At 37.1% G+C, this 27,004-nt stretch overlaps 1 protein-coding gene across 2 annotated transcripts in view; it reads right to left on the bottom strand.

Annotated features, from left to right (window-relative positions):
• Positions 1-27,004, bottom strand: part of LOC138700977 (monocyte to macrophage differentiation factor 2) — a 133,861-nt gene that overhangs the window by 47,650 nt on the left and 59,207 nt on the right. For both annotated transcript variants that reach the window (XM_069827432.1, XM_069827441.1), the window contains exon 4: positions 9,145-9,302. In XM_069827432.1, the coding sequence (XP_069683533.1) occupies positions 9,145-9,302 (158 nt within the window). The remainder of the gene's footprint in view (positions 1-9,144; positions 9,303-27,004) is intronic.

Here is a 27,004-nt window from a genome sequence, read left to right as displayed (position 1 = left end):
TGTTGCCTTATTGTGATTCATTTATTATCGCCGCGTTCTCATGGTTAACATTCGGCAGGTCTTTGAGTGGCCTCGTGCATAACATTCGGCAGGTCTTTGAAATTAAATTGCATTATTGTTTTCAATTTCTTATGTCGCCGCTCCAATCACTCGCCTCAATTTCAATATTGCAACCAATAAGCTACTTCCATTATTAAATGACACCTACTTGTCTAATTCTCGTGGACTAAAACCGAGGTTGCAATGTCTTGTGCTGAGGACGAACATTAAGGTACCGGTATGTTATTAAAATTATTATTATTATTAAAGAGTTATTATTAAGAGTTAAGAATGTCAACGTACTCGTATATGAAATAATAATAATAATAATAATAATAATAATAATAATAATAATAATAATAATAATAATAATAATAATATAACAAACTAGTGCTTATTCTTATCAAGGAAGTAGACGTGACAACATGACGCTTAGAGTGAAACCTACAGAGCAACAATAATCGGTCGGCAAAATTATTTTTTAAAAGCACACCACACGTTATTGTATGATGCCGACATGTTTACCATGAGAGCGCGGCGATATAAATAACATTGTAATCATTTTGTTTCATTGTAGGCCTATCTGTTTAGTATAAGGGTTTTAATAGTATATTAAAATATTTTAAAGTTTAAATCAATTTATAAGACAAACTAAGTTATTTCTTTACGAAATTTCATCCTGTACAAATATAGCTGTTATCCACTGTATATATAAAATGCTACAGTTTTTTCTTTTGTACTTCCGTTTATGAGAATATGTATGATAAAATGTTACATCACTCGAACCATTTCAAGTAGGCCTACTGTACAATACACCGTATTAATTTTACTTATATTCCTTACGATGCATTTTCATAAAATGTTATTGTACATATTTTAAAACAATAAGAACCTATTTTACATATATTTCCAACCTATATAGGCACCTAAACTTAATTTTTTAGGACCTAAAGATCCGATGTCTATACATCACATTGATGAATACTCGTAAATTTCGACAATTAATAAACTGATTTTCTTTAGTTTTGTTTACTAACAATCATATTACCTATAATCGTCAATCATTGCACAAAATTATCTCTGACTGAGGTTCTGGCTGATACATTTATTGTCAGGCGATACGGTAGCCTACATTTCACTTGACGATATGTGTCAGGGGAAAAACAATCGTTACATACGTGTTAAGTCTGACTAGTGTAATAGTAGCCAGCGATTTATGCAATGGAGGGGGAAATGAAGTGGTCACCCTACCTCATTATCCCCTGGCTTAGCTCACTCATTATGATGACTTAATGGCGTCAGTTATGGTTATAAGATTCCAACCAGTCTTCAAACTTTTTGATTAAACAAACAGCATACCTTGTATACAAAAATAACACTGAAGTAACAGCATTTTTAATACAAAGGGTTTTTATTATAAGTAAACTTACATTAACAAGATGGTGATTTCAAAATGTAACTTCCTTTTGAAGAATAGGTACTGTCCGTGCCTCACTTCCTGAGCTGTTTCTTTGGGGGGCGAGAGGCAGAGGGGGTGAGTGGGAGGTCCTGGGTACCGCATGTGTCTACTACCCTACGTTCAACACATCGGCCTTTTCAGGATTCCTTTCGTCAGCTATGGAGCAAGATCAACCATGGACAAGCGAATGTATAGGCTATCCTCTCACAAAACAAATTATGTCCTACTTATCAATTCCTGTAACTAAACACTAATACCAGTGGTAGACTACAGTCTCTACTTGAGATTATCGACCTAATGGCGATTACGTTTGTCACGTGTACACATCCGTAAACTCTTTCCTCTATGGCAGTGTTCCTCAAACGTTTTTCCACCGCGAAACCCCTTTTAATCCAAAGTGTAACTGCGGAATCTTTATAATATTTTATTAGTATTTAATAGTTAACAGACAAGTGAGAGCTAGTATCTCAATAATTCTGTTCAGTGGAACGAATGTATTTGCTTTTTAAGTCTGCACTCTGGTTTTATGGCGGAAAGTTGTAGTCTCATTTATGCTATACTTCTGCATTGTGTCTTTTCTGTATTTTGTTTTAGTGGACACATACGCAGAGAATTCAGTGATGAAAGTGATAAGTATTATGGGTATTTTCCGTTTTAGATGTTCATTAGGCCTAAACATATTGTTATTACGCACATTATTGGAATATTATTATTAAGCATATTCTTGGAATGTTATTATCATCATCATCATCATCATCATCATCATCATCATCATCATCATCATCATCATCAGTTTCATGTTATTATTGATTCATATTTTCGTAACATTTATATATTTTTATAGTATCCATCCACTAAGTATAAAATAGCCACCGGAGCAGCCCAGTCGGCTAAGGCGCTTGTCTATCGATCCAGAGTTGCGCTCGGGCGCGGGTTCGATTCTCTCTTGGGCTGATTACCTGGTTTGATTTTTTCCCGAGGTTTTCCCCAACCGTAAGGCGAATGTCATGTAATCTTTAGCGAATCCCCGACCTCATCTCGCCAAATACCATTTCGCTATCCTCAATCCCATCGATGCAAAATAACCTAGTAGTTGATACAGTGTCGTTAAAACGTATAAAATAAAATTTAAAATCATATAGGCTCACGGAACCCCGGAACATACTTTGAGAAATGCTGCTCTATGGTAATTCAGCAATTGTCCAGACTGAACGAAGAGAGGCCTAGTGTGTACTTACATCGCCATCGCCATCAGAGATAATAGCGATAGTGATAACCACGATTAGAGTATCCAGTATTATAAACAGTAAAGATCCCTGCAAAGTCATAGGATAATGTTTTAAGCACATGTAATATGCTGCCGTGCCACACGCTGCAACTGCCGTGCCGGTCCGAGCAGACCTAAGGGGCGTGGTTATAAGCACTAGGGAGCTCTCGGTTCAGGACGTGAGACACGGGCAGTATTCAGACAACACGTTTAAATTATTTATGCAAAATATCACATATATTCTCATTTTTCGTAATTAATTACTAAATACACGACTTTTTTTAGGTTTTGAGTCAGCTGCAATATCCAGAAGTGTACATTTCTGTTATAAAATGCGAAAAATACATTTTTGATAAAACGTGGAATGAAAATGTTGTAATTTTAGTTTTAAAAAGTCACAAAACTTTCGTTAATTTTGTCTACTACAAATTAATAATACAAAGGGCCTTCATTTGACTGTCTATTTATTATGAATCATTTAATAATTGAATAGCACGTAAAAACAAGTAGTGGATACAAGTACCTTCGCCTTATCCGGCATCATTAGGTAGCATAAGAAATCAATATGCACGAACATAAAAATAGAAAGTGCACCAAATAGTCATCTTAATGTATCATAAAAACATATTATTACACAAGGTGAAAAAGCATAAACAAATCGAGTAAACAAAATGTGTACAAGAATGATGAAACATAAAATTGTGAACTTACAACGTGATATATGAGGTGAGACAAGTTAAAATTAATTAAGAATACAAAACCATTAAACATTAGAATACGAGACACTGCTAATGTGAAACATTATGAATGTACATAACTTAGTGCCAATAAAATTAAATATTCAGTTTGTGACGTTAGGATGTCGCCGAAGAAAAGGTTAATGACAAATAGCATATGTTACGTAAGATTACATTGTGTGTAGATGGCCAATCCTAAAGTGAGTGTGGTTGTCGAAGTGCGATGGAAACATATTCTGTAAAGTAAAAGAAGAGAGATAACACTGGTCAACAGTCATTTTGCGCCATACATAAAACTAACAAATTCTTACTAATTTCGACCTCCTGAATTAAAAAACAACAAGCAGAATGTTCGGGTTTTCGAGATGCACAATATAATTAATTTTCTATGCATTTTATTTAAAAAAATCACCGTATTTCGTGTATAACTATTTTGTTTTACAAATGTGACGACCCAATATGTGAAAACAATATTAGTATAAGTAGGCCACCACGTTAGAAGCACTTGTAGAAACGGAAATTATTTTATTGCCCTTTTACGAGTCTATTTGGAGGGGGTGAAACAGGTTCGTGGTATGAATTCGTTTGAATTTACCTGATTTTACTTGAGATGTGTATTTCTTTCACTGTGAGCTTTAATGACATTACTGTAATTTCTATTTTGCACAGACCACACTGTCAAAACCACTTCTAGAAGCGGAAATTGTTTTATTGCCCTTTTCGATTCCATTTGGAGGGGGAGAAACTTTAACAGAAGACTTCTGTGGTGTTAGTATTTTGTGTAAGACGTGTATTTATTTCAAGTATGCGTTAATGATAATTAAGAGTTTATGTTATACCCGATAAGTTCAAAATGTCTCGTAAGTCTGTTAAAAAACTGGCAATTTCTGCTATATTTGTGGTGAGTTCATTCCAGTTAAACAAAAAAGCAAATTAACCCCATTAACTCAAAAAGCATATAAATTATATTTCGGGTGTAAAGTAGGCGATTTTGAAAAAAAAAAATGGGCCCTAATATTTGTTCCAAAACTTGTACCTCAAATTTACAATACTGGTTAAAGGGGGAAAATCGAGCCATGAGGTCTTCATACCAATCATTTGGAGGGAACCAACCAGTGAGAGGGGGGGGGGGAAACAGAGGCGGTACGCTACCCCAAGATTTTCCCCTGGCATACCTCGATTTAAAAAAGGCATACCCCTCCCTTACAATATACACGTACATGATGCATACAATAAATTGTTCGGTGCAGTCATAACGCGAATCTTTGAAGCTTACGCAACACGTTAAATTTCTTAATAAAATAATTTCAAGTTACTTCAGTTATTTACTAGATTATTTTGCAATGTCCATTGACACTTTTAATTTAAAATAATGTTAAAGCTTCAAAGTGCCTTACTAAATGCAGAAACAAATTTTACGGATCACATGTTTTCAGTAACGGTGTCATTTTTCACTAACGGTATGTTTTCTGGCCATAGACATCAGTGGCGGTATTCCATACCGGCGCATACCGTCTCACTTCCCTCACTGGAACCAACAAATTATAATACAGACCGTTACTTTTGTTTGACTCCACCAGTATAGGTGTGGCAACTAAAAGCAAACATACAATCTCCTATCCAAACATTCCATCAGCCATCCGACCAGTCCCTCACAGTTCAAATTGCCTGTGCCAAAACCTCAACTAATTTTGTACACGATTCTTCATCACTTAAGAGGAAGCTGACCCTTCTGAAGCCTTCGAATACGAAAACAGTTCCTTAACAGTACATCATTTCATGACACAAGGAGAACTAAACGATTTAGTTAGAGATCTGGATCCTAGTAAATCTAAAGCATAACTATTAGCCTCCAGACTAATGGGTTACAATAAATTATTTAGCAGAAGACGCTAACAGCATTTCGTGTTCGGCATGAACCTTATGTTCCATTCTATTCGAAAATGGACAACGTTCTCTATTGTAATGACTTTTTCCCTGAGAATTGTGGCGATTTCAGTGATGAGCATGGTGAGCGCTTTCATCAAGAATTTCAACTATTGAAAAAAGATACCAAGTACAATGGAGTACCAATATGCTAGCAGACTATTGTTGGACTTTAGTTCGTGATATGCGGTACCTGATGCCCAGTATAAAAGAAAATGCAGAAAAAGAAAGCTGTAATATTCTGAACAGTGAGTATTTAACCTTATTATCATCATATAAAGCAGTATTTTGAATAGATATAAATTCGAAAATTTCTCAAAAACCGTAACCAACAACTGTTTTATTGCCATATTCGTATTCAGGAGGTTCAAATTATATAGAAAACATGTATCACATGAAAAAAAAGTTAAAATTTGTAATAATTACTTCAGAAAGTAAGTAGTGGGTGATTGGAGTAAAAAATTATCATATGCATACGTGAATTTAAAAGATGTAAAGTGATGCTAAACGATGTTAAGGATGTATTATGCAACGTTTCGGTATAACCGCAGTTTAACAATTGACTCAGATAAAAGATGGCGTTAAAGTTTATATACATATGGAGGGAGTTCAAGTTAAAAAGCAGGAATTCTACTGTATTGGCTAGTTTATATAATGCGTTGGATACGTTCATGAATTGTTCATTGATTAGTGGAATGTTACTATTGTGAAATTTTGCTATGTAGAATTCTTCCGCAACATTATTAATATGCTCATCATTGATCGGCTTTAAAAATAACCATAGCTTCTAAGATGTTTAATAATAATTCATGACCGTTATCAATCAGATTTGTAGCATATTTAGATGTTTCTATGATGTTTGAAGTCTGCTTTGTGTTCTTTATATCTAGTCGTAAAATTTCTCTTCGCGCGTCAGATCTTTAGGCCTACTGCAAAACAGTGAATTTGATTCTTAGTGTGCATTACAACATAAAGGTAAAGGAGTCGTCTTATATACAGAGCATGCCTACATGCCTACAAATAAATGGATTTGGCAGCATGAAGAACTTTACGTTTCGGAATGGAGAAAAGGAATTAAAACAGTACGAACTGTGCTGGGAGAACTCAGGACTCAGGACAACATACGTTCGTTGTCAGAGATGTGACAATGATATAGAAACATTAGGTATCTTGGTTTTTGTAGTCATGGTTGAGCACTGCGTAACATTAGGCATCACACAATAAGATCTATAACTGTAGACTGTTTGAGAAAACAAAGCTATACTGTCCAAGAAGAAGTACATGGTCTTTCCTCAGAAGGGAGCATAAGAAGAATCGATATTATTGCCTACAGAGAAGCCAGTGAAAAGCATATAATAGGCATACTATATTCAATTATCAGATTCGATATTAATCAAACCAACGCGGATGGAAGTCGACAAGGGAAAGAAAGCTATTTACCAACCAACTACAGACAACAAACAATTTAAATATATCGTCTACATGACTTTGAAATTATTGGTCTTCTAATAAGTGTTAAAGTGACAATTTCTAAATTCTTTGTTGAGGTGTTCAAGAAAGTAAGTATTCCAACTACAACTATAAAAAGCATACCACTATTAGACCATAAAGGCTCTCTAATTTTATTTAAAAATCATTTATATTCTCATTAAACAGAAAACCATATTCTGCCTTCCAAACATTTGTGTACATTTTTTTTATTGTAACATTTTCGTTAATTCCAACATTCTTGATGATTATATCTTTGTTACTGACATCTCTACAAAAATTCATTTGTTAATAATTTTCTGAATCAAATTGATAGTTAAGCTTTATCAAGACGCTGCCTTGAATTTCGAGGAAGCAAATGAAATTAAAAAAAAAAGTAAGAAACGAAATGTTTGATAATGTTATTATCAATCACTGATTGTTGTCGACTGTTTTTAATCCAGCCGCGTCAGCTGTCCGTACCGATGGTGCGTTGCTGCTGTAGACAATTTTCAGCAGGACGCCAAAATGTGCACGACGAGGAGCGCAGTGGGAGGCCAACCATCATCACAGACGACCTTGTGGAGCAACGCACCATCTGCTTGCTCATGACGTTAGGCCCAAAGACCTGGCACTGCTGACGATCAATTTCAATCGGCGCTATGCCCTGTGCATTCAAAAATTTTATCACTGACCGCACTTCACGCGGCGGAGGCTGGAATAGGAACGTCCATCTTCAACCAATGCAACGAAGCTACTGAGAGCACTCGGGAAGTTCCGCTAGCGCATGCGCCATGCTAGGACATTACTCTATCACGTACACGCAGTCGCTCCGCGCAACATATGGTTTGCTAGCTGTGGGACGAGTGGGAAAGTTACTTTATGGATGCGCCTCGTATAATGTTTTCTTCTTCCTCAGATATACTGTACTATATGTTTAATCTTTTCATGTGGGCAAGACATTAAAAGAACTTACATTGTTGTTGTTTAGTCAACTATCCAAAGACAGGTTAACAATGTTAATAAACACAGTTAACAAACGCTAATGTTAATACTGTTAATGCACATTATTGATGAACAGGTCTATGTATCGTCATACAACTTAAATTCCCAGAATTTTTCCAGTCTCCAAACGTATTTTAGCTCCAACAACACTAATGATGTTGAATGACTGTTGAGTACGTAACATTCAATGCTGACAAATAATAAAAATGTCAGTAAATAACACAGATATTATTTGGTTTATGCTGTCATTAACGACATGTGAAATATTTTGTTTTTGTAGTTGTAATTTTGATACAGGCACTTCTATCAATAACTAAAATAGAAGCATTTTCAGTAATTATTTTACCTTTAATTTTGGCTAAGAGGGTCATACAGGCACCATTTTGCAAAAGGCAATTTCATTAACTTAATATCATTTAAGTCATTAATGAAATTATCAAGTTAAAATATGATCTAGCTATATGCTGGACTAAAATTAAGTTTTCCTTAAATATGCTAAATTTGAAATTCAAAAATGCTGCAAATATTACATCTACTCGTATAAGTCAAAATAAAAAATAGGCTATATACATAATTTCAAAATGTAAAAAAATCACCACCTTTTCCTACTGTACCCTACTTGCTACAGGAAAGTCATTTCAGACAACCATTTTAGGCTAATTTCCCTTATTATTTAATCTCATCAACACTATGATAAAAGCAATACAACTTCTTTAACAGTAATTATCGTGAGATTTTTTTCGTAATATACTGTAGATGATGAGGCAAGACCTGGCATGTGAGGTGTGCGAGAGGGGAAAGAATATCAGGAAGAGGATTTGTTTAATGATGGTTAATATTGTACGAATCTACTGACCAGAATTTCATCTGAGACTAAAACCTATCTTCCTCCTCCATACCCATTGGTGATATAGCCACGACACATGTCACAGGATTGGTCTTGCCTCCTATACTATGCCATAGCATACGAGTACTGAACAAGCTAACATTGTGGCTATACAATTTTCACTTAACTGGAATACTTGTTATATAACAGTAGTATTTAACTGTCATTTCGTCATCTCCATCTTCTTTCATCTTTTTTTCTGGCCTCTCAACTTACTAATTGGCACTTGTCAACAAGCTTATACTAATAATTACTGAGAAACTTCATAGTCACCGTACTTTCTAGACTTCAAAGGAAGCAATGAAATGGGCTGAGAATGAATTACAAATAAAAAATTAAGTGAAAACAAGTAACTTACGTATTTGAATTGCAATAAAACACGGAATGGAAGAATGTGGAGACTGTGAAGAGAAGGATGAGAGCGGCACCGTATATCACTGCTGACCAGTACTGCGGCCAGCTGTTCGCTCTCTCGATCAGTTCCAAGCTGGCTAACACGCTTGGAAACACCCATACCTGTGAATAACAAGCCTCCAGGTAATATGGATTTTAATATTATGAAGTTTGCTGTTTAAGCTACATTTTTAAATAAACATTAAAAACTACACACAACAAAATTGTTAAAGGAACATATGTTTTTAATAATATTATTCTTTCAAAACCCAAATAAGTACTTTCACTTTGCAGACTTGTATTCGGCGTTTGGCTCGTTATTTAAACAATTTTTCTTTAAATTGGTTTATTTTACGACGCTTTATCAACTGATATGGCCTATCTAGCGTCTGAATGAAATTAGGTAATAATGCCAGCGAAATGAGTCCAGGGTCCAGCGCTGAAAGTTACCCAGCATTAATGGGTTGAGGAAAAACCCCGGAAAAAAAACTCAACCAGGTAACTTGTCCCAACCACGATTTGAACCCGGGGCCCTCTCAATTCACGGCCAGGCATGCTAACTTCATTCCACAGCAGTGTACCTACAAAACTTAGCAATGCCGAAAGGAAGTAAAGTTGTAAGCAAAGCACAAAGGTCAGATGACGTATCTGAAATTAGTACATGGTGTACACTCGTTTGAGAATGAATACCAGGCATGTAGCTTATCAAAGAGTTTTAGTAGTGCTGTTGTCAACATGGAACGACATTATAGCAACAAATAGACCTATATGGAAAGGTCGAGGTGTGTCTGTACATTATGCTCCCAAATCACCTATCAAATCCTTTGGATTTTTGTATCTAGGGTCATCTAAAAAGTGTAGTGTACAGTTCTCCCGTTGACACCATAGCACCGAATTATCGACGACTGTCAGTTTATTAAGAAATGCACAGAAGTGTTTGAATGAATTCGGAACTCAATGTTAAGGAGGGCATAATGTTGCGTACAGGTGCAAGGACAGCATTTTAAATAGGCTACTGTCTTTAACACATTGTAGCATGTAGCATTTTTCTAGATAAAATCAGTACAACTGAAGTTATCGTACATGCAATATAAACCATATCTAGCAAGGTGTACGTTCTATTTTTTGATAATTGAATGTGTTAAATGTTATGTTTTATTTAACGACGCTCGCAGACTGCAGAAGTTATATCAGGGTCGCCGGATGTGCCGGAATTTTGTCCCCCAGAAGTTCTTTTACATTCTAGTAAATCTACTGACATGAGCACACTTAAATGCTATCGACCTGGCCCGGGATCGAACCCGCAACCTTGGGCATAGAAGGCCAGCGCCATACCAACTCGCCAACCAGGCCGACTTGATAATTGATTCTATACTTAATACTAGAGATGAACAACGATCGAGAAGCCACCAGCGTGGCTCAGTCGGTTAAGGCGCTTGCCTGCCGGTTCGATCCCCGCTTGGGCTGATTACCTGGTCGGGTTTTTTCCGAGGTTTTTCCCAACCTTAAGGTGAATGTCAGGTAATCTATGGCGAATCCTCGGCCTCATCTCGCCAAATACCATCTCACTATCACCAATCTCATCGACGCTAAATAACCTAGTAGTTGATACAGCGTCTTTAAATAATCAACTAAAAAAAACCGATCGAGAAAACGAGACGAACAGCGCCCGCAAAGCCGAAAACCCGCATGACAGTGTTCTATTACGTCGCGTCCTTGACGTAAAGACTGGTTGTGAGTGTTCCGAGACTCAAGATTGATCACTAACGAAGTCCTGAAGTCAAGCAGCCTTGAATCGCCACAGCTGTTTATACCTGGCTGAACTTTTATCTACTTTGACAATTGTTATATATGTATAAACAATCAAGTAGCCTATTTGAAACATCTCTACCTTTCAGTGTATAATAATCCGTTCCCCAGTCTTTATTTAATTACTAGGCCCTTATTAAAAGGCTAAGGTCCACACCTGTGGAGTAGCGGCTAGCGCGTCTGGCCGCGAAACCAGGTGGCCCGGGTTCGATTCCCGGTTGGGGCAAGTTACCTGGTTGAGGTTTTTTCCGGGGTTTTCCCTCAACCCAATATGAGTAAATGCTGGGTAACTTTCGGTGCTGGACCCCGGACTCATTTCACCGGCATTATCACCTTCATATCATTCAGACGCTAAATAACCTGAGATGTTGATACAGCGTCGTAAAATAACCTACTAAAAAATTAAAAAGCTAGGAATTTTCTTTTCATATGTATACGATTAAATGTGCAATCTCAAGTAAAAAGATATTAATGTTATGTTTTATGTTTCTTAGAAATGCAAATTTATTTGAGAATTGTTTTCTTTTCTATTTATATAACCATAGGTAATATCATATAATAGAACCAGAAAATTCTGATAACTAAGGTACTTTTCTGTTTTGTCTCTTTGTATCATTTAAACATTTATAATATTATTTATTTCAATGATGTATGTGATTCAAATTTACGAAATCTTTCCACGCCGACCAAATGCTATTTCGAGAATAATGAGCGAGACTCGAAACGCACGAGAATGACGAGACGAGACTCGAAAGACAAAAGCAATGAACACATAGAGCGAGAGCGGCAGTTAAGTTTTGGTTATCTCTACTTAATACACATCAAGAGTGCAAGTGTGCAAGGAAAAATGCGCATTATGAGAATAAGTATGAGTATAAACAAACAAGTCAGTGACGGATCGTCACATAACTTTCGCAATTATTATTCTGCAAATTACTCATTTGTGGATCCATGCTGACAGAGACTTTTTTGCTTATATAGGGACATCATTTTATTTTTACTAACATTTTTAATATTAACCTGGCTATATCTCTGGATCAACGCCGTTTGCTACTCCCTTCCACGACTGGAGTTCGATGATACTGGCGTAATGTACAAACAAATCACTTTACTAGGTATAGGAGGGAAGAAAAGTAGTTCACCCATTTACGTAAACTAGGAAATATCGCGATTTTGAGTTTGATCATTTTCATTAGGTTTTTGTTTAATCAAAATACAGTATAGTATTAACAATGAGTGTTTTTACTCATGAACTGAGCTGTCCATGTGGACGTATTCATTATGCAGTGTATTTTACTGTATACTGTCTACAGCACATTAGCGTACAATATAGAGAATGAAGTTAAATTCAAAAATAATCATAATATGGATATTTAAACACATTCTTTAAAATGGTGGCCGTTCATTTCGGTACAGGCTTCAGTTCTAATGTGCATATTATCGCACTATAAACTATTGTACCTAATTCCAATTACCAGTTTCGTCCTTCGTAACTAGTAACTCATGTTGAATTAATTCTGTACCTACTCTATAAAAGAGTACCTTACGTACTGTAAATTCAATCTTCACTTCTGCCCGATCCGAAAAGATAAAATTACTCAGACATACTATCTACTGTCCGTCCAAGTGCTTATGTCGTAGGGTCGTAGAAAGGGAGGAAATCACGTGACAGTTAATTACTTAACGAGGCCCTTTTATTTAAGTTATTTTAAACAATTGTATGGGCATAATATTACGTAGACGTCCAATTCCTAACAGAAATTAATGTTCTCAGAAAAGAGCTAAGACAGCCCAGCCATTAGCTTTTACAGAGAGGCGAATAGAAGCGGGTGGGGGAAACCGGGATGCGACGTAGGCAAATGGACGACAGTACCTGTGCGAAAATGATTCAATATTGAAAGCTCTTTCGTCACTAGAAAACGCGAACATATTTTTGGAACGTACTGTTTACGCTGAACATAAAGCTACTATGACTGTATATGCGGTCTTGGATCTGTGTGGAAGACGGCTGAACTTCATTAGTAGAAGGAGTGGGAGTGAAGTACATTCAAAAACTCAGGTACAATAAAAACTAAAGTAAAAATAAAATGATGTCCCTGTACTATTGTGCGTTCTACCCATATATTTTTGTAACATCACTTATGAATCATCCTGTACATAAGAGACAGGAATTTTTTACTTCACGAAAGTCTACAACACGAGATTTCCAGCTTTACTTTCCTCTCGAATAAAGTCATGCTAAAGAGTTTATTACTCGTTAAAATTCATTGTCTTCGGTCGGGTTTGAACCCGCGAACCTCGGACTTAACGACCAGTATGATAACCACAAAACCACCAAGGACGAACCGTTGTTGACAGCTGCTCTTATGAGTGTACCCTAATTAGGGTGCCTGTAGTATTTTTATGAAAAAGAAATTTAAGGAAAATCCTGGGAAATTAAAAAAAAATGGACTGATTAATAAAATAAAAAACTGTGTTCGTTATTGCGACTTTCTGCAAATTAATTCTCCAAATAATGGTTTTTGTGTCTGGAATTAGGTTTATTTATTGCTTTTATGAAAGCAATAGAAAATTTTCCAATGCCCTGAGAAAAATTACATCTTTCAATGATTTGAGATGCTGATCGTCTAGACTTTAATCATTCCGAAAACTTGTTGGAAAATTAGAAGACACTAATTCCGTTGCAGGTAAGAAAACGTTCTGGTGGACCTATGTCCGTAAAACACTGTGTAAGTGCTGTGACGCTTTTACAAGAAGTCCAAGAAAAACTGCATTTTCACATCATAATATAACATATGAGCTCCACAATCACTATGCACAGTGCTTTCTGTCTTTGATTCTCCCGCGACATTCAGTTTGAATCAGGGTTTAAGCTAGAAAATAAATAATTGTCGCAAAAATGCACAAATGAAAAATTATATTTGTTAAAATTACGAAATGCTTGTGCAATATTATAAATGATTGTACAGAAAAATAAAATTAATAAAGTAATCACAAACAAAAAGTTATGTAATTTGTTTCTTGGAGTTTTATTACTTTCAATCCATCTTATCACACTTTAGATATACTTATGTAAGGAAATCATTAGACGTAGGTATGTTTAGAATCAATTACTGCTGAATTTACATCACATTCAAATATGTTATTTATGGGCACTCTAATCATTGAAATTCTTTACCAGTAGCCCTTCAAGGTTTATTTTTAGCAGAGTGCTATTTTTGCTGAGAGGCGGTTTCTAATTCCAGTTTTTAAAAGATCCATGCAACTAAATCCTCGCTCACAATTTACAATATGCGATGGAATTATATAAATCAATTAGAAGATATAATTCACTTAACTTACATGAATTCCACCAACTATTTGAAATCAATTCCTGAATATCTATTGCTCATTACCTTTTTGAACATTGCTCATGCCATTAGCATTTCATCTAAATTCAGATTAGTTCTCCTATACAGAGCACAGACATGGTCCCTAACGGAAAGAGAGCGGGACATTCTGAGAAAGTGTCAACGGAAAATGAAGAGGAAGATGCTGAACATAACACTCAGACATAGACTACGTACCGAAGACATAAGGAGCCAAACACATCTCAAAGACGCAGCAGAAACGGCCCACAAGCTGAAGAAGAAATGGGCAGGACACGTGATGCGATTCAACGCGAACCGGTGGACACACATCCTTACGACATGGGACACAAGGATTGGCAAAAGCAACGTTGGAAGAGAGAAGACAAGGTGGGCAGACGAACTTAGATCAAGATTCGGCCATCTATGGTCAAGAACAGCGAAAAACCGACAACAATGGAAACTAATCACAAAGTGACTTGCAACCCAAACAGTGACTAGTGAACAGTGGACCCTTCAGTGTTAACCCAGACAGCATCCCAAACTATTACCAGAGCGTTTAGAATAGAAAGTGTGGTAACTCGGCAAGGGTCTAATGGAACTTTTAAACCCCCTAGTGTCGCCACGGCAACTGAGCGAAACATTGGCGTGGCGATCGTTCTAAGACTGCAGTTTCCCTCTTACTACTGTGGACAGAGCTGGTAGAACTCGTTCTACTATGGAATTAAAGAGATATTTCTTGTGGTGTTCGGGTGATTTTTATTGTGCCGTTTATGTGAGAGAGTAGTATTAAGCCTAATTGTTTTGTTTTTGATGTAAATCCGATCAAATAATCTGTAAGGAAGAGACGTCTCTTTTATCCACCCAAAGCCTAGACTATTTTTCAGAACTGGTGTAGAGCAATTCCACAAAGATAGTAAGAGCCGATAAATTTATTATTGTCGGTAAAGAGGTAGGACTTCCACGCAAGAACTGGCGACCAAAACCGTATGCCATAACACATATTTTCCCAAACTTCCCTCGATATCTTAAAAAAAGAAAAGAAGAGAAAATATTCATCCAAGTGGAAATCAATCCTTTCTCATAACAATTAACCGTTACCAAATACCATCAGGCTATGACCAATTCTATGATCAAATAGTTGATTTTTTTAGTTGGTTACTTAACGACGCTGTATCAACTACTAGATTATTTAGCGTCGATGAGATTGGTGATAGCGAGATGAAGCCGAGGATTCGCCACAGATTACCTGGCAGTCACCTTACGGTTGGGGAAAACCTCGGAAAAGACTCAACCAGGAAATCAGCCCAAGCGGGGATCGAACCCGCGCCCGAGCGCAACTTCAGACCGGCAGACTAGCGTCCTAACCGACTGAGCCACGCTGGTGGCTAGTAGTTGATACATCATCATTAAATATCTGAGTAAGAAAATAATTGGATGTGACACCCGAAAATCAGAAGAACACCTTAGCTAATCTTGCGCTTGTGTGCATTTAGGCTTTGTGCCATTACTCCACACCTGAATGCCCAAAATTATGTCTAGTTACATTGACCGTAATTTCTTGTAGCGAATGAACCCCAGATCAGTATTTCAGCTGTTTAGTATGAGTTTTTGAAAATCGATACATTTTTTAGAATCATAAACTGTGATGGGTTCGAGGGAAGTGAAAATACAAAAGAATTCACAAAGTGAATCAACGACCTTGCAGATACGCTGAACTCAGAGTCCTCCTCTGCCCTGTACAAAGGATTACACGATTTTATAAAATATATTACACGTAATTGGCAATACAAGGATCATGTTTGCCTAAGAAAGAACCCTTGAATTATTTAGAGTGACAATGCAGAGCACTCACGAAATATAGGCCTATTAATTCTTGTGGAATAGCAGATTTAAATATATTCTCACAGAAAAAATTTAACCAGGATCCTCTAGAGCGACATTTTGGAATTAGAAAATGATTATCTTGTGATGATCACCATAGACTTTCTACATCTGAACATTTTTTCAATCTATGTGCCAGTTAAAAAAATGTGCTGTATTCAAGTGCTAATTGTGAACTCCTAATTGAATCCAAGTACCTAGCTTCTACTTCATTAAATATACATGTTTAATTATTAGTTATATTATTTTTAATAATAGCACTTTAGTCGTAATTAACGTAAAAGTTATTTCGGTAACAAAAGTACAGTATAATGCTACTTTGCGTCTAGGCGACAACATAATCTGGTTTACAATTTTATAATAATAATAATAATAATAATAATAATAATAATAATAATAATAATAATAATCCGTGGCGCTACAGCCGTGAAGGGCCTAGACCGACCAGCCGGCTGCTGGCCTCACGCCCACATGTCGAAGCAGAGAATGGAAGTATCGTGTGGTTAGCACGATGATCCCCCCCAGCCGTTATAGCTGGTATTCGCAACCGGATTTCGCTACCTATCGTAGCTCCCCAAGTGCATCACGATGCTGGGTGGGCACCGGTCCCCTACACTGGCCGAAATTTCATGAGAAAATTTCTTCCCCCATGAGGACTCGAACCAGCGCGCATTCCGTAACGCGAGTCCTAGGCGGGATGCCTTAGACCGCGACGCCACGGCGCGGGACACAATTTTATTACATTTGTTTATTACGTTTTCACATCATAAGAGGTTTCTAATCGAGAATATGAGAAAGTAATAGATCTCATGAAAAAGTTGTTAATTTAATATTCTCCAATAAGTAGCATACAACTAGTTAATATAGTGCTACTAAATTGTTTTAATTTTACAAACACAAAATAACCTAGGTATTTCAAAAGATCAGAACTTACATTAGCATAGATATAATATCGAAGCTTAATGTATGAGTCTAAGTTGCACGTAATATTTCTTGTTCTCATGAATTACGTATAAACCAAATATAACTGCAATTAATGACTAAATAGTAGATAAAAACTATTGGTGAAAATAAAGTATCTCCTTTATTGCGTACTTTATAATGCCATAAAAATGTTCAGTTTTGCGAAGCTGTAGGTTTTTTTTTTTTTTTTGCGTATTTCTGGCTGAAGCCGGCACTATGTTCCATTTTTCGGTTAATTATTATATTTACTATCCAGGGTTGTGTTACATAACTCACAATTTGTTAATGTAGTAATATTACATTTTTAAACAAGTAAAATATTGTAACAAAGTACTCTACAATACATTCTTATCTAATGGGTTATTTTTAAAAACCTTTTGCATTCGCTCGAATAGCGATCCTCAAACTGCGGACGGAAAACAGAACTAGCGCCACTCGGCGACGAACCACTGAAGTAGAGGAAGTAACGTCACTTTCTCTTCTACCCGCTCTGCTATTACATTACGAAAGTGACCATCATTCCCGGACTGGCGGAACTGCTTGACAAGCCACCCTGCAGTCAGGAGGCCCTTTCCCTTCACGGGATTTCGTGGCTAATTTTTAATTCTTAGTTCAAACACATCTGTGATTTCATTTTCTCCATTACCATCTTTGTTTCTGAAGTTCAATGTTTGTACATTTATATTCAAAGTTTGTTGCATTTTTAGAAATCGAGTACCAAAATGCGAATATGGCTTAAACCCTGGTTTGAGTAGGTGTTTTCATACGGCGGACGTGTTGCGTGTTGAAGTAGGATTTATATTCGCTTCGGTGTAGTTTGTCAAGGTAAAAGAATAAGTTATTTGTGTTAGTGTTATTAATATATTTAATGATAAAACACACATGTTAGGTCAATAATAGTGTTCATTAATGTTATTGTGGAATATGTAGCTAATCGGCGATGTATGCATTAGAGGGGAAAAGGATCTGGCAATCCTACCCCATTATCTTCTGGCCTAGTTGCCTCATGAATGATGCTTTATTGGTGTTACTTATGAGGTTCAAACCTGTCTTCGGACAGTTGACTAAAGAACAACAATAATGCTACAACGTAAGCACACTTTAGAACAAAGAAGTTTTTATGTACAAGGTGGTGCAAAGAAAGGGAGGTAACTGAACTGAACTGGACATTGTATGTGTGTGTACCTTATGTTTATATCAGTGTGCTGCCATGGTTGCATGGATCATTGATCGCATGAAGTACGAAATGAACAACGATGGACGCCATCTGAAGCATGTAGTTGTGTATGGACGGCCAGACAAAGCTTTTCGTTTTGCTTTGGTTACTTTAGTTGCAACTCCCCTTATGATTGTTATGTGAAAACAAACTCGTGTAGAAGAATGAGGAGGCGATTTTAAAGGAATTCCGCGGTGTTCCTGCTTCATACAGAAATACTGTGCGTAATCACATCAATAAATTTAGGAAAACGGGAACCGTTTCGATAAGAAGTCACGAGTAAATTGTCGTGTGATTATCATGAAGTAACTTCACCAAATTGGGGAAAGATTACAACAAAATCCAAAGAAATCTCTGCGACGGCTTGCACAGGAAACAGGAATTTCCCAAATCTCGACTTCGAAAGCTACCCATGTTTTTTTTTCTTCTTTTTTATAAAACCATATAAGGTGACTGTTGTTCAAGAATTGCAGCAACATGATAATATAAGCCGCGTAAACTTACGTAACTAGGTTTTGATTAATTTCAGTGATGACACAATTTATCCACATTTAATTTTCTTCATGGACGATGCATGGTTGCATTTAGGCCTACACGACCACGTAGCGATACAAAATAACAGGTACCGGAGTAAAGAAAATCCCGATCTTTTACAAAAAACGCCATTGTTCATTCAATCATAGTGTTCTGTCCAAAGGCAGGTCTTTCACTACAAACCAAGCATTCTCCAATCTTTCCTATTTTCCGCCTTCCTCTTTGTCTCCGCGTATGATCCATATATCTTAATGTCGTCTATCATCTGATATCTTCTTTTGCCCCGAACTCTTCTCCCGTTCACCATTCCTTCCAGTTCATCTTTCAGAAGGCAGTTTATTCTCAGCCAGTGACCCAATCAATTCCTTTTTCTGTTCCTGATCAGTTTCAACATCATTCGTACTTTACCCACTCTTTCCAATACAGTTTAATTTCTTATTCTGTCTGTTCACTTTACACGCTCCATTCTTCTTCATATACACATTTAAAATGCTTCTATTCGCTTCGTCGTAATGTCCATGTTTCTGCTCCATACAATATACACTCCACACAAAACACTTCATTAATCTCTTCCTTAGTTCTTTTTCCAGAGGTCCGCAGAAAATGCTTCTTTTTCTATTAAAAGCTTCCTTGCCCATTGCTATCCTCCTTTTGACTTCCTGGCAGCAGCTCATGTTACTGCTTATAGTACACCCCAAGTATTTGAAGCTGTCCACTTGCTCTACTGCCACATTCAGAATTCCTTTATTTTTGATCCTATGGCCATGGTCTTCGTCCAATTTGCAATTACCTTCATCCCATATTGCTCACAGCTGTCATTTAACTCCAGTAGCATATCCCTTAGTATCATCTCCTCTTCTGCCACTAACACCATATCACCAGCAAATCTTACATACTTTATTCTTCTTCCTCCTACTATCACTCCTCCCATGTTCTGAAAACAATTCTTCACTAAATCCTCCCTATTTCTCAAGACGGAAATAATAATGAATGGGAAATTGTGGAGAGAATTGGTGGAATTAATCACTCGGTTCATACTTCCGGGAGGATTCAGAGATGGTTTTGGATTAGAAGAAATGCAATCCATGGCCTCCAAAGTCCCCAGATCTGAATCCTATTTAACATACTAGTATATTATAGGACAAACTCAAGAGGACACTGCGGTCAAACTGCATTGGCCAAACCCTCCTCCCCCAAAACTGTGAATGAACTTGGTCTGTGATGCGTGGGAAGAAATTTCCGAGGACCAGGTTATTTTCCAGAATATCGTCCACTCTATGCCTCAAAAACTAAGAACCGTCAATCGAGCCAATGGCATGTGGACGAAGTATTAAGTCCGCCCCTCTTTTTGTTTGTTTCATACAATGATTTATTATTTATTTCAAATGCAACCCTCTAAAGTTATGTGGGCATCAAGTACTATATGTTAGTGTTATGCGCGAAATTTAAGTATGGAGCACTTAAGAAATTGCATAAAAACTGTAGAATTCATTTTTGCAGTGAGCATGAAAAAGTCATTCAAAAGGACTCTTCTTCATGCAAAGCGTCAAAACATGGCAACCCTGTGTAATATATATGTCCTACTGTATAACATATTTGATATTAGATTAAATAATACGAAGCGTATTACAATTTGCATACAAAAGAATTTAAAATATAAGAGCCGGAAATCGACACTGAGACCCCGACTTAGGTCGCTAAAGTTTTACCACCGAGGTACTGGCTACTGACTGTCGTCGTGTATAGAAGCAATAAAATATAATCAGAAAAATAATGCGAAATTAAATAATTTATTTAACGACTGTTTCTTTGAAGCATTAATTAAAATTGCCGAATTCCACCTGCTTAGAGTATAAATTGAATGATTATATTACAACGTCTTTGGTATGAATTATCTGATATATAGAATTACAGTGAAGTATAATGGAACGATAAATGCTGTAAATATATTAATAGACCATAACATTTAGGAACTCAAATTAATATGAAGCCATATGAAAAGGGTATACCAGGTGTTTCAGATCACCCGTATCAGCCGTTTTTCTCGAAAATTATATGATACTGGTATAAAAAAATTTGAAAACCAAAACCTATGTACAGAATCGATTGGTGGCAGTACCATTTCCCGTAACAAACCGGAAGTAGGTGTACCTGTGGTCAACTTTGAAATTTCAAATGAGAACATGGGTCACTGAAGGTGCCACTGGAAACTACTTTACTTTTATAAAGAAACAACTTTTACTGAAACTTTTTTTTCTAACTCTTATTGTTTACTCACAAAGCAACATAAATTGTATTTTCTGAGAAATGTTATATGTTGTTTATATACGTACACTCTTCATAGTAAGTGTTCAAAATATCTGCCACTCTGTGCAAAACAATGTTCTGATCTCCTCCTAACATCCGTGATTGCACGGAGACCTTCAGCACAGCTGATAGACATACAGGCTTCTCTAATTCTTTGTTTCATATCTTCTCTAGTTGTTGGATGCACCTGCTAGAACATGTCTTTAATTCTCCCCCACAAGGAGAAGTCATTTGGAGCGAAGTCAGGAGATCGGGCAGGCCAGGCTACTGGTCCTCGTCCAATTCACCGTAGGGGAATAACCAGTTAACAACTCACCGAGCCCTACGTGAAAAGTGAGCCGGACAGCTGCCCTGGTGAAGCCACATCGTTATCCGAAGTGCAAGAGGAATATCATGAAGCAACTGGTGCAAAATATTTCGGAGGAAGCGTGCGTTCTACCATTCAAGTTCTCCTAAAAAAAGTATGGTCCTATGACTCGGTGTCCGAGGAGGCCACACCATGTGTTGAGGCTCCACACGTGCTAGTAATAAACTTCACATAGGCAGTGTGGATTAACCGGAGACTAGTAATGGGAATTGTAGAAATTCACCAGTTGCCTCATCAGTCTACAGAATTCTGAGCTCGAAATCAAGGTCCGTGTTTGGAAACCACTTGCAGAAATCAACACGAGTCTGAAAGTCATGTCCCGCAAGTTTCTGCTGGAGATAAATATGGTATGAATGAAAGTTGTCTTTGAGAATTCTAAACACTGTATTATGATGCAATCCTAAGTCACGGGCAATCCTGCTTGTGGGGGAGAATTAAAGACATGATCTACCAGGTGCGTCCAACAACTAGAGAAGACATGAAACAAAGAATTAGACAAGCCACACCATGTGCCTCTCAGCTGTGCTAAAGGTCTCCGTGCAATCACGGATGTTAGGAGGAGATCAGAACATTGTTTAGCACAGGGTGGCGGACATTTTGAACACTTAAGAATAGTCTACGTACATAAACAACATACAACATTTCTCAGAAAATACCAGTTTTGTTGCTTTGTGAGTAAACAATAAAAGTTAGAAAAAAAGTTTCAGTAAAAGTTGTTTATTTTTACAAGTAGTTTCCAATGGCACCTTCAATGACCCATGTTCTCATTTGAAATTTGACCACAGATATCCATACTTCCGGTTTGTTACGGGAAATGGTACTACCATTAATCGATTCTTTACATAGGTTTTGGTTATAATTTTTTTTTATGAACAACCAGTATCATATAGTTTTCGAGAAAAAAGGCTGATACGGGTGGTCTGAAACACCTGGTATATTCTTACTTGTTTAAAAAAATTAACATAACCGATCGTGTCGGGATGCGAACCATCGATCTCGTACTCTACACTCATAGGCTTTAATCACTCGACCGCTGCGCTTGCTTTCAAGCATTCCATGTTTTCATGACAAGTTAGCATTTTGTCTATATATATATATATATATATATATATATATATATATATATATATACACACACATATGATGAATAGTAAGCCCTCCCTCTCCCTCCAGCTATTTTTAACATCTCCTCAACATACTGTAGATACGTAATATTTAAACAACAAAGAGACACGAATGTTATGAATCAGGCTGTTGACCCGGAGAATGCGCAGTATGACATTCTTTGATCGAGCCGCTCAACATTCCTATCCCTCACTGTACATATTAGCCAGGACCTCAATCAGAGGTAAGATTGGAAGTATTTTTCTTAAAGTAGTACCATCTCAACATTCGCTTGGAATGACGTCGCAAACCACGAAAAACCCAAGTCAGAATGATCAGCACCTGGTCTGGAACCCCTGATCCCCCAAATACAAAATGAAAATGATGACCATTACTCCACAGTGTTCAGCGAAGCCTGTAATAATAATAATAATAATAATAATAATAATAATAATAATAATAATAATAATAATAAAAAACGAATTTGCTTTAAGATAAAGAATATGAACAAGACTTGTTCTCTACAGGGTGAATCAAAAGTCTGGAACCATATAAATTCTTCCATATGCTTGATTTTCGATTACTATAGGTGTTACCAGTATTTGTAAGACCAAATGCTCTAACAGTGACACATTCGATTCTAGCCCTCAGCTATCTCAAAAGCCGCCATTTTGGATGCAACTTTGAAATTTTAAATGGGAAGGGGGTCATGTTGGTACTCAAAATAATGTGAAATTTTCTGAGAAAATCAATGGTGCAATCCGTTTTGAGATATCTCTAATCGTTTTCAAGTTATTTAAAGATAACTGTCATAATGACACAAATATTAGTTACCAGTACTGCATCTACAGATATTTTGTAACACGGTACAGTACTAAGGAGGCTTTGGAAAAGGTATTTTTATGCAATTCTGGTAATTAACTTTTCCTACTTTACAGTTTGGTTAACCTGTGACAGTTTCAATGCATTGTTGTGATTATTTGAAGCTTTTCTGTAACAAATTTCTTGATTTTCGTGATGGCATTATCGAAAGAGAGAAGAATTGTTGTCATTCTCCATTTTAGTGGGTTAAGCCACAGAAATGTTGCAGCAGACTGGACGAACAGTTCCCTGGACATTGAATTGGTCGGCGTAGACCAGTGAAATGACCGGCCAGGTCTCCAGATTTAACAGCCCTTGAGTTTTTATTTTGGGGTTACATAAAGAGCTTGGTGCATGAAGAGAAAATTGAGAATGTGGAACATTTAAAGAACTGTACTATTGAAGCCTGTGCTAAAGTCACCTCGGAAATGCTACAATATGTCTCTCCAGATTCTCAATTTTCTTTGTTATATACCAAGCTCTTTATATAACTCCAAAAGAAAAAATCAAGAGGTGTTAAATCTGGAGACCTGGCTGGCCATTCTAATGGTCCACGCCGACTAATCCAATGTCCAGGAAACTGTTCGTCCAGTCTGCTGCAACATTTCTGTAGCTTAACCCATCAAAATGAAGAATATCAGTTCTTCTAACACCTATACATTGCTTAGCTAAATATATCAAAATGACAAATTATATCAATTAAATAATATCGATTTTTGTTAACAAGGTCCTGATGTGAACAGAGAGCTGTGTCATCACTGATTCTGTAGAATGATTCATATTTGTCCACTTCACCATTTATGTCCACCGCTGTGGAGTAACGGTTAGCATGCCTAACCATGAAACGAGCGGGTCCGCGTTCAAGTCCTGGTTGGGACAAGTTGCCTGGTTGAGGTTTTTTTCCGAAATTTTTCCCTCAACCCAGTAACAGCAAATGCTGGGTAACTCGGCGCTGGACCCTGGACTCACTTCGTTGGCATTATCACATCTCAATCAGACGCTATATAACCATTGAAGTTGAAAAAGCCAATTTACCATTTATTATCACTTGTATGGTCACTGGTTGTATGAAGTGAACTAAATGAACTCTATCTAGAAAATGTTCCAGGTTTTCCCTCCAATTCCTTCTTCCCCATTTTTTCTCTCTTACGGAGGAGGGGGCCCAAAGACTTACATGCAGCGTGAGGCTTACTGTGCTTACTATTCCTGTTCTGTGAATGATATTTGGTCGAACGGTCGGGCTCTTGGATAAGTACAGCACGCCGCATCGTGAACTTAACCCGGGCTAAGGTATGGATGATATGTGAATCAGTGATGGCGAAATGAGTCCGAGATCCAAAACCGAAAGTTACCCAACAATTCTGCTTCAACTGGTCGGTATTGTAAAAAGATAAATCGCATAATGAATGTCTACATAGAAACACAATGTTCACGTAAACGTTGATTTGTACATTAATTCGCAGAATTATGCTTTCTTCTAGAGAGAAAGAGAGAGAGAGAGAGAGACAGTAGGCTCTGTAGAGGGACAGCATTGCCTCCCTAAGCCCCCCCCCTCCCTCCGTATCTCCGCCTGGCTCCATAATCATCAGAATATGCAACAGAAACTTCATCATGACTATTTCAAAGTGCTAGCTAAGGTGAGTAAAGACGAAGAAAACATACTACTGTCCTAACAGATTGGTGACGCAGCTGCATTACAAAAGTAGGCCCTAATTAACAAAATAGAATTTGCTGCAGGCAAATTCCATAATAATTATGTATCTGTGAAGGACGTCACGCAATTTTTCCCCCTCCACTTCCGTAAGTCCACTAACAGGAAGACAGTAGACTACAGTATGGTGTTATTATACACGGTTCGTTGAGAATGAAAAGCAAGTATATGGAAACTGTAATTTTCTGAAAAACTGTTACCTCAATACAATTCAATAAAGAAGAAAAAACTAAAATTTCTACAATCTATTAGCACTTCTTTTATGTTCTCAATGCATTTTATTTATCGATGGTATACAATAAAAACTTGGTGTTATGATGATTTCTTTCACAGTATGTTTTACATGTTTCGCTGCAATACATTTGTCTTGCGGTGTTATGAATGATCAGTAACGGCGATTAAGGAGGACAAGGAGGGCAATTCCCCCCCACCCACCTTTTAAATGTTTTTTACTTCTCTTGAAAATTAAACAATTTTTAAAAGTTACAATGTAAACTTTTCTTTGACATTTTTCGTTAAATGTCATGGAAAAAATTAATACAATTAAATAACTTACATGATAAATAATTTTGTTATTGCTGAACACAAATCCTTATTAATTTATTTCATAATAATTAACGTGCGACTACGACCGCTGTTCCACACAGTTCCTTCCTTATGTGTCTCATACACGTAAAGACTTAGCTGGATATCTGGAGGTGAGTCCGCACAAACCTAAACCACAGGAAAATTTCCTCGTATATGGTCAAAACTTTTGGCCTTGAGATAAGTCTCCAGATTTCTGCGACTGCTTGAAATTTTCCTAATGTGATGCTCTCCAAATTAAGCGGCAGAAAAAGTAAACATAGAAACAAACGATACTGCGAGCATATGGTCGACATTTTATTGTTCATTGTTTCGTTTTAAGCAGTTCTCTGTAGCGAAATGGCGGCAAGCTATGAAAGTTAAGATTTTGTTCTCATTCATTTCTCTTAGAATTTATAGCAAAGTTCGTTTGTATGTTATAATAATTCATAATAGCAAGTCTAGAGAGATGTTATTTTAAGAACGGTCACAGTGAATGAAGAAAAAAACTGAATGCAGAACCATGGAGGAATAGTATTTCTCGAGCGATCGCATTTCGTCGCGGAAAATAATAAAATTATTGACTTCAACGATCTCTTACGCTTCTTGGTGAAATAAAGTCTTGAAGGTAAGCCCGAATATGTATGGACAATCGTCCAATTCAGACATACCTCTCGGAGGTAAGTATGTATAGGTAAGTCTCCGATTAAGTCTTGTGTATGGAATCTTATACAGGTCCATCAACTAGTAATCCTGAGGGTTTCCATGGCAACCGCCTCGACCCGATCAACTACCTCCGACAGGTAGTTTCGTCGCTTAACAACGGCACAACACACTTGCTCAACACCGGCCAGTGGCCACTTCTTTCATCTAGAAGTCTCCACGCTTAACAACGGCACAGCACACTTGCTCAATACCGGCCAGTGGCCACTCCTTTCTTCTGGAAGTCTCCACGCTTAACAACGGCACAGCACACTTGCTCAATACCGGCCAGTGGCCACTCCTTTCTTCTGGAAGTCTCCACGCTTAATAACGGCACAGCACAATTGCTCAACACCGGCCAGTGGCCACTCCTTTCTTCTGGAAGTCTCCACGCTTAATAACAACACAGCACAAGATAAGTTCATAGATATGAGAAGTTCTGAGTTCGAAATCCGA

This window comes from Periplaneta americana, chromosome 1 (genome assembly GCF_040183065.1).
Source record: "Periplaneta americana isolate PAMFEO1 chromosome 1, P.americana_PAMFEO1_priV1, whole genome shotgun sequence".
NCBI lineage: Eukaryota > Metazoa > Arthropoda > Insecta > Blattodea > Blattidae > Periplaneta > Periplaneta americana.
Note: the sequence above shows the minus strand (reverse complement) of the source record. Positions and strands in the feature narration are given on the sequence as shown.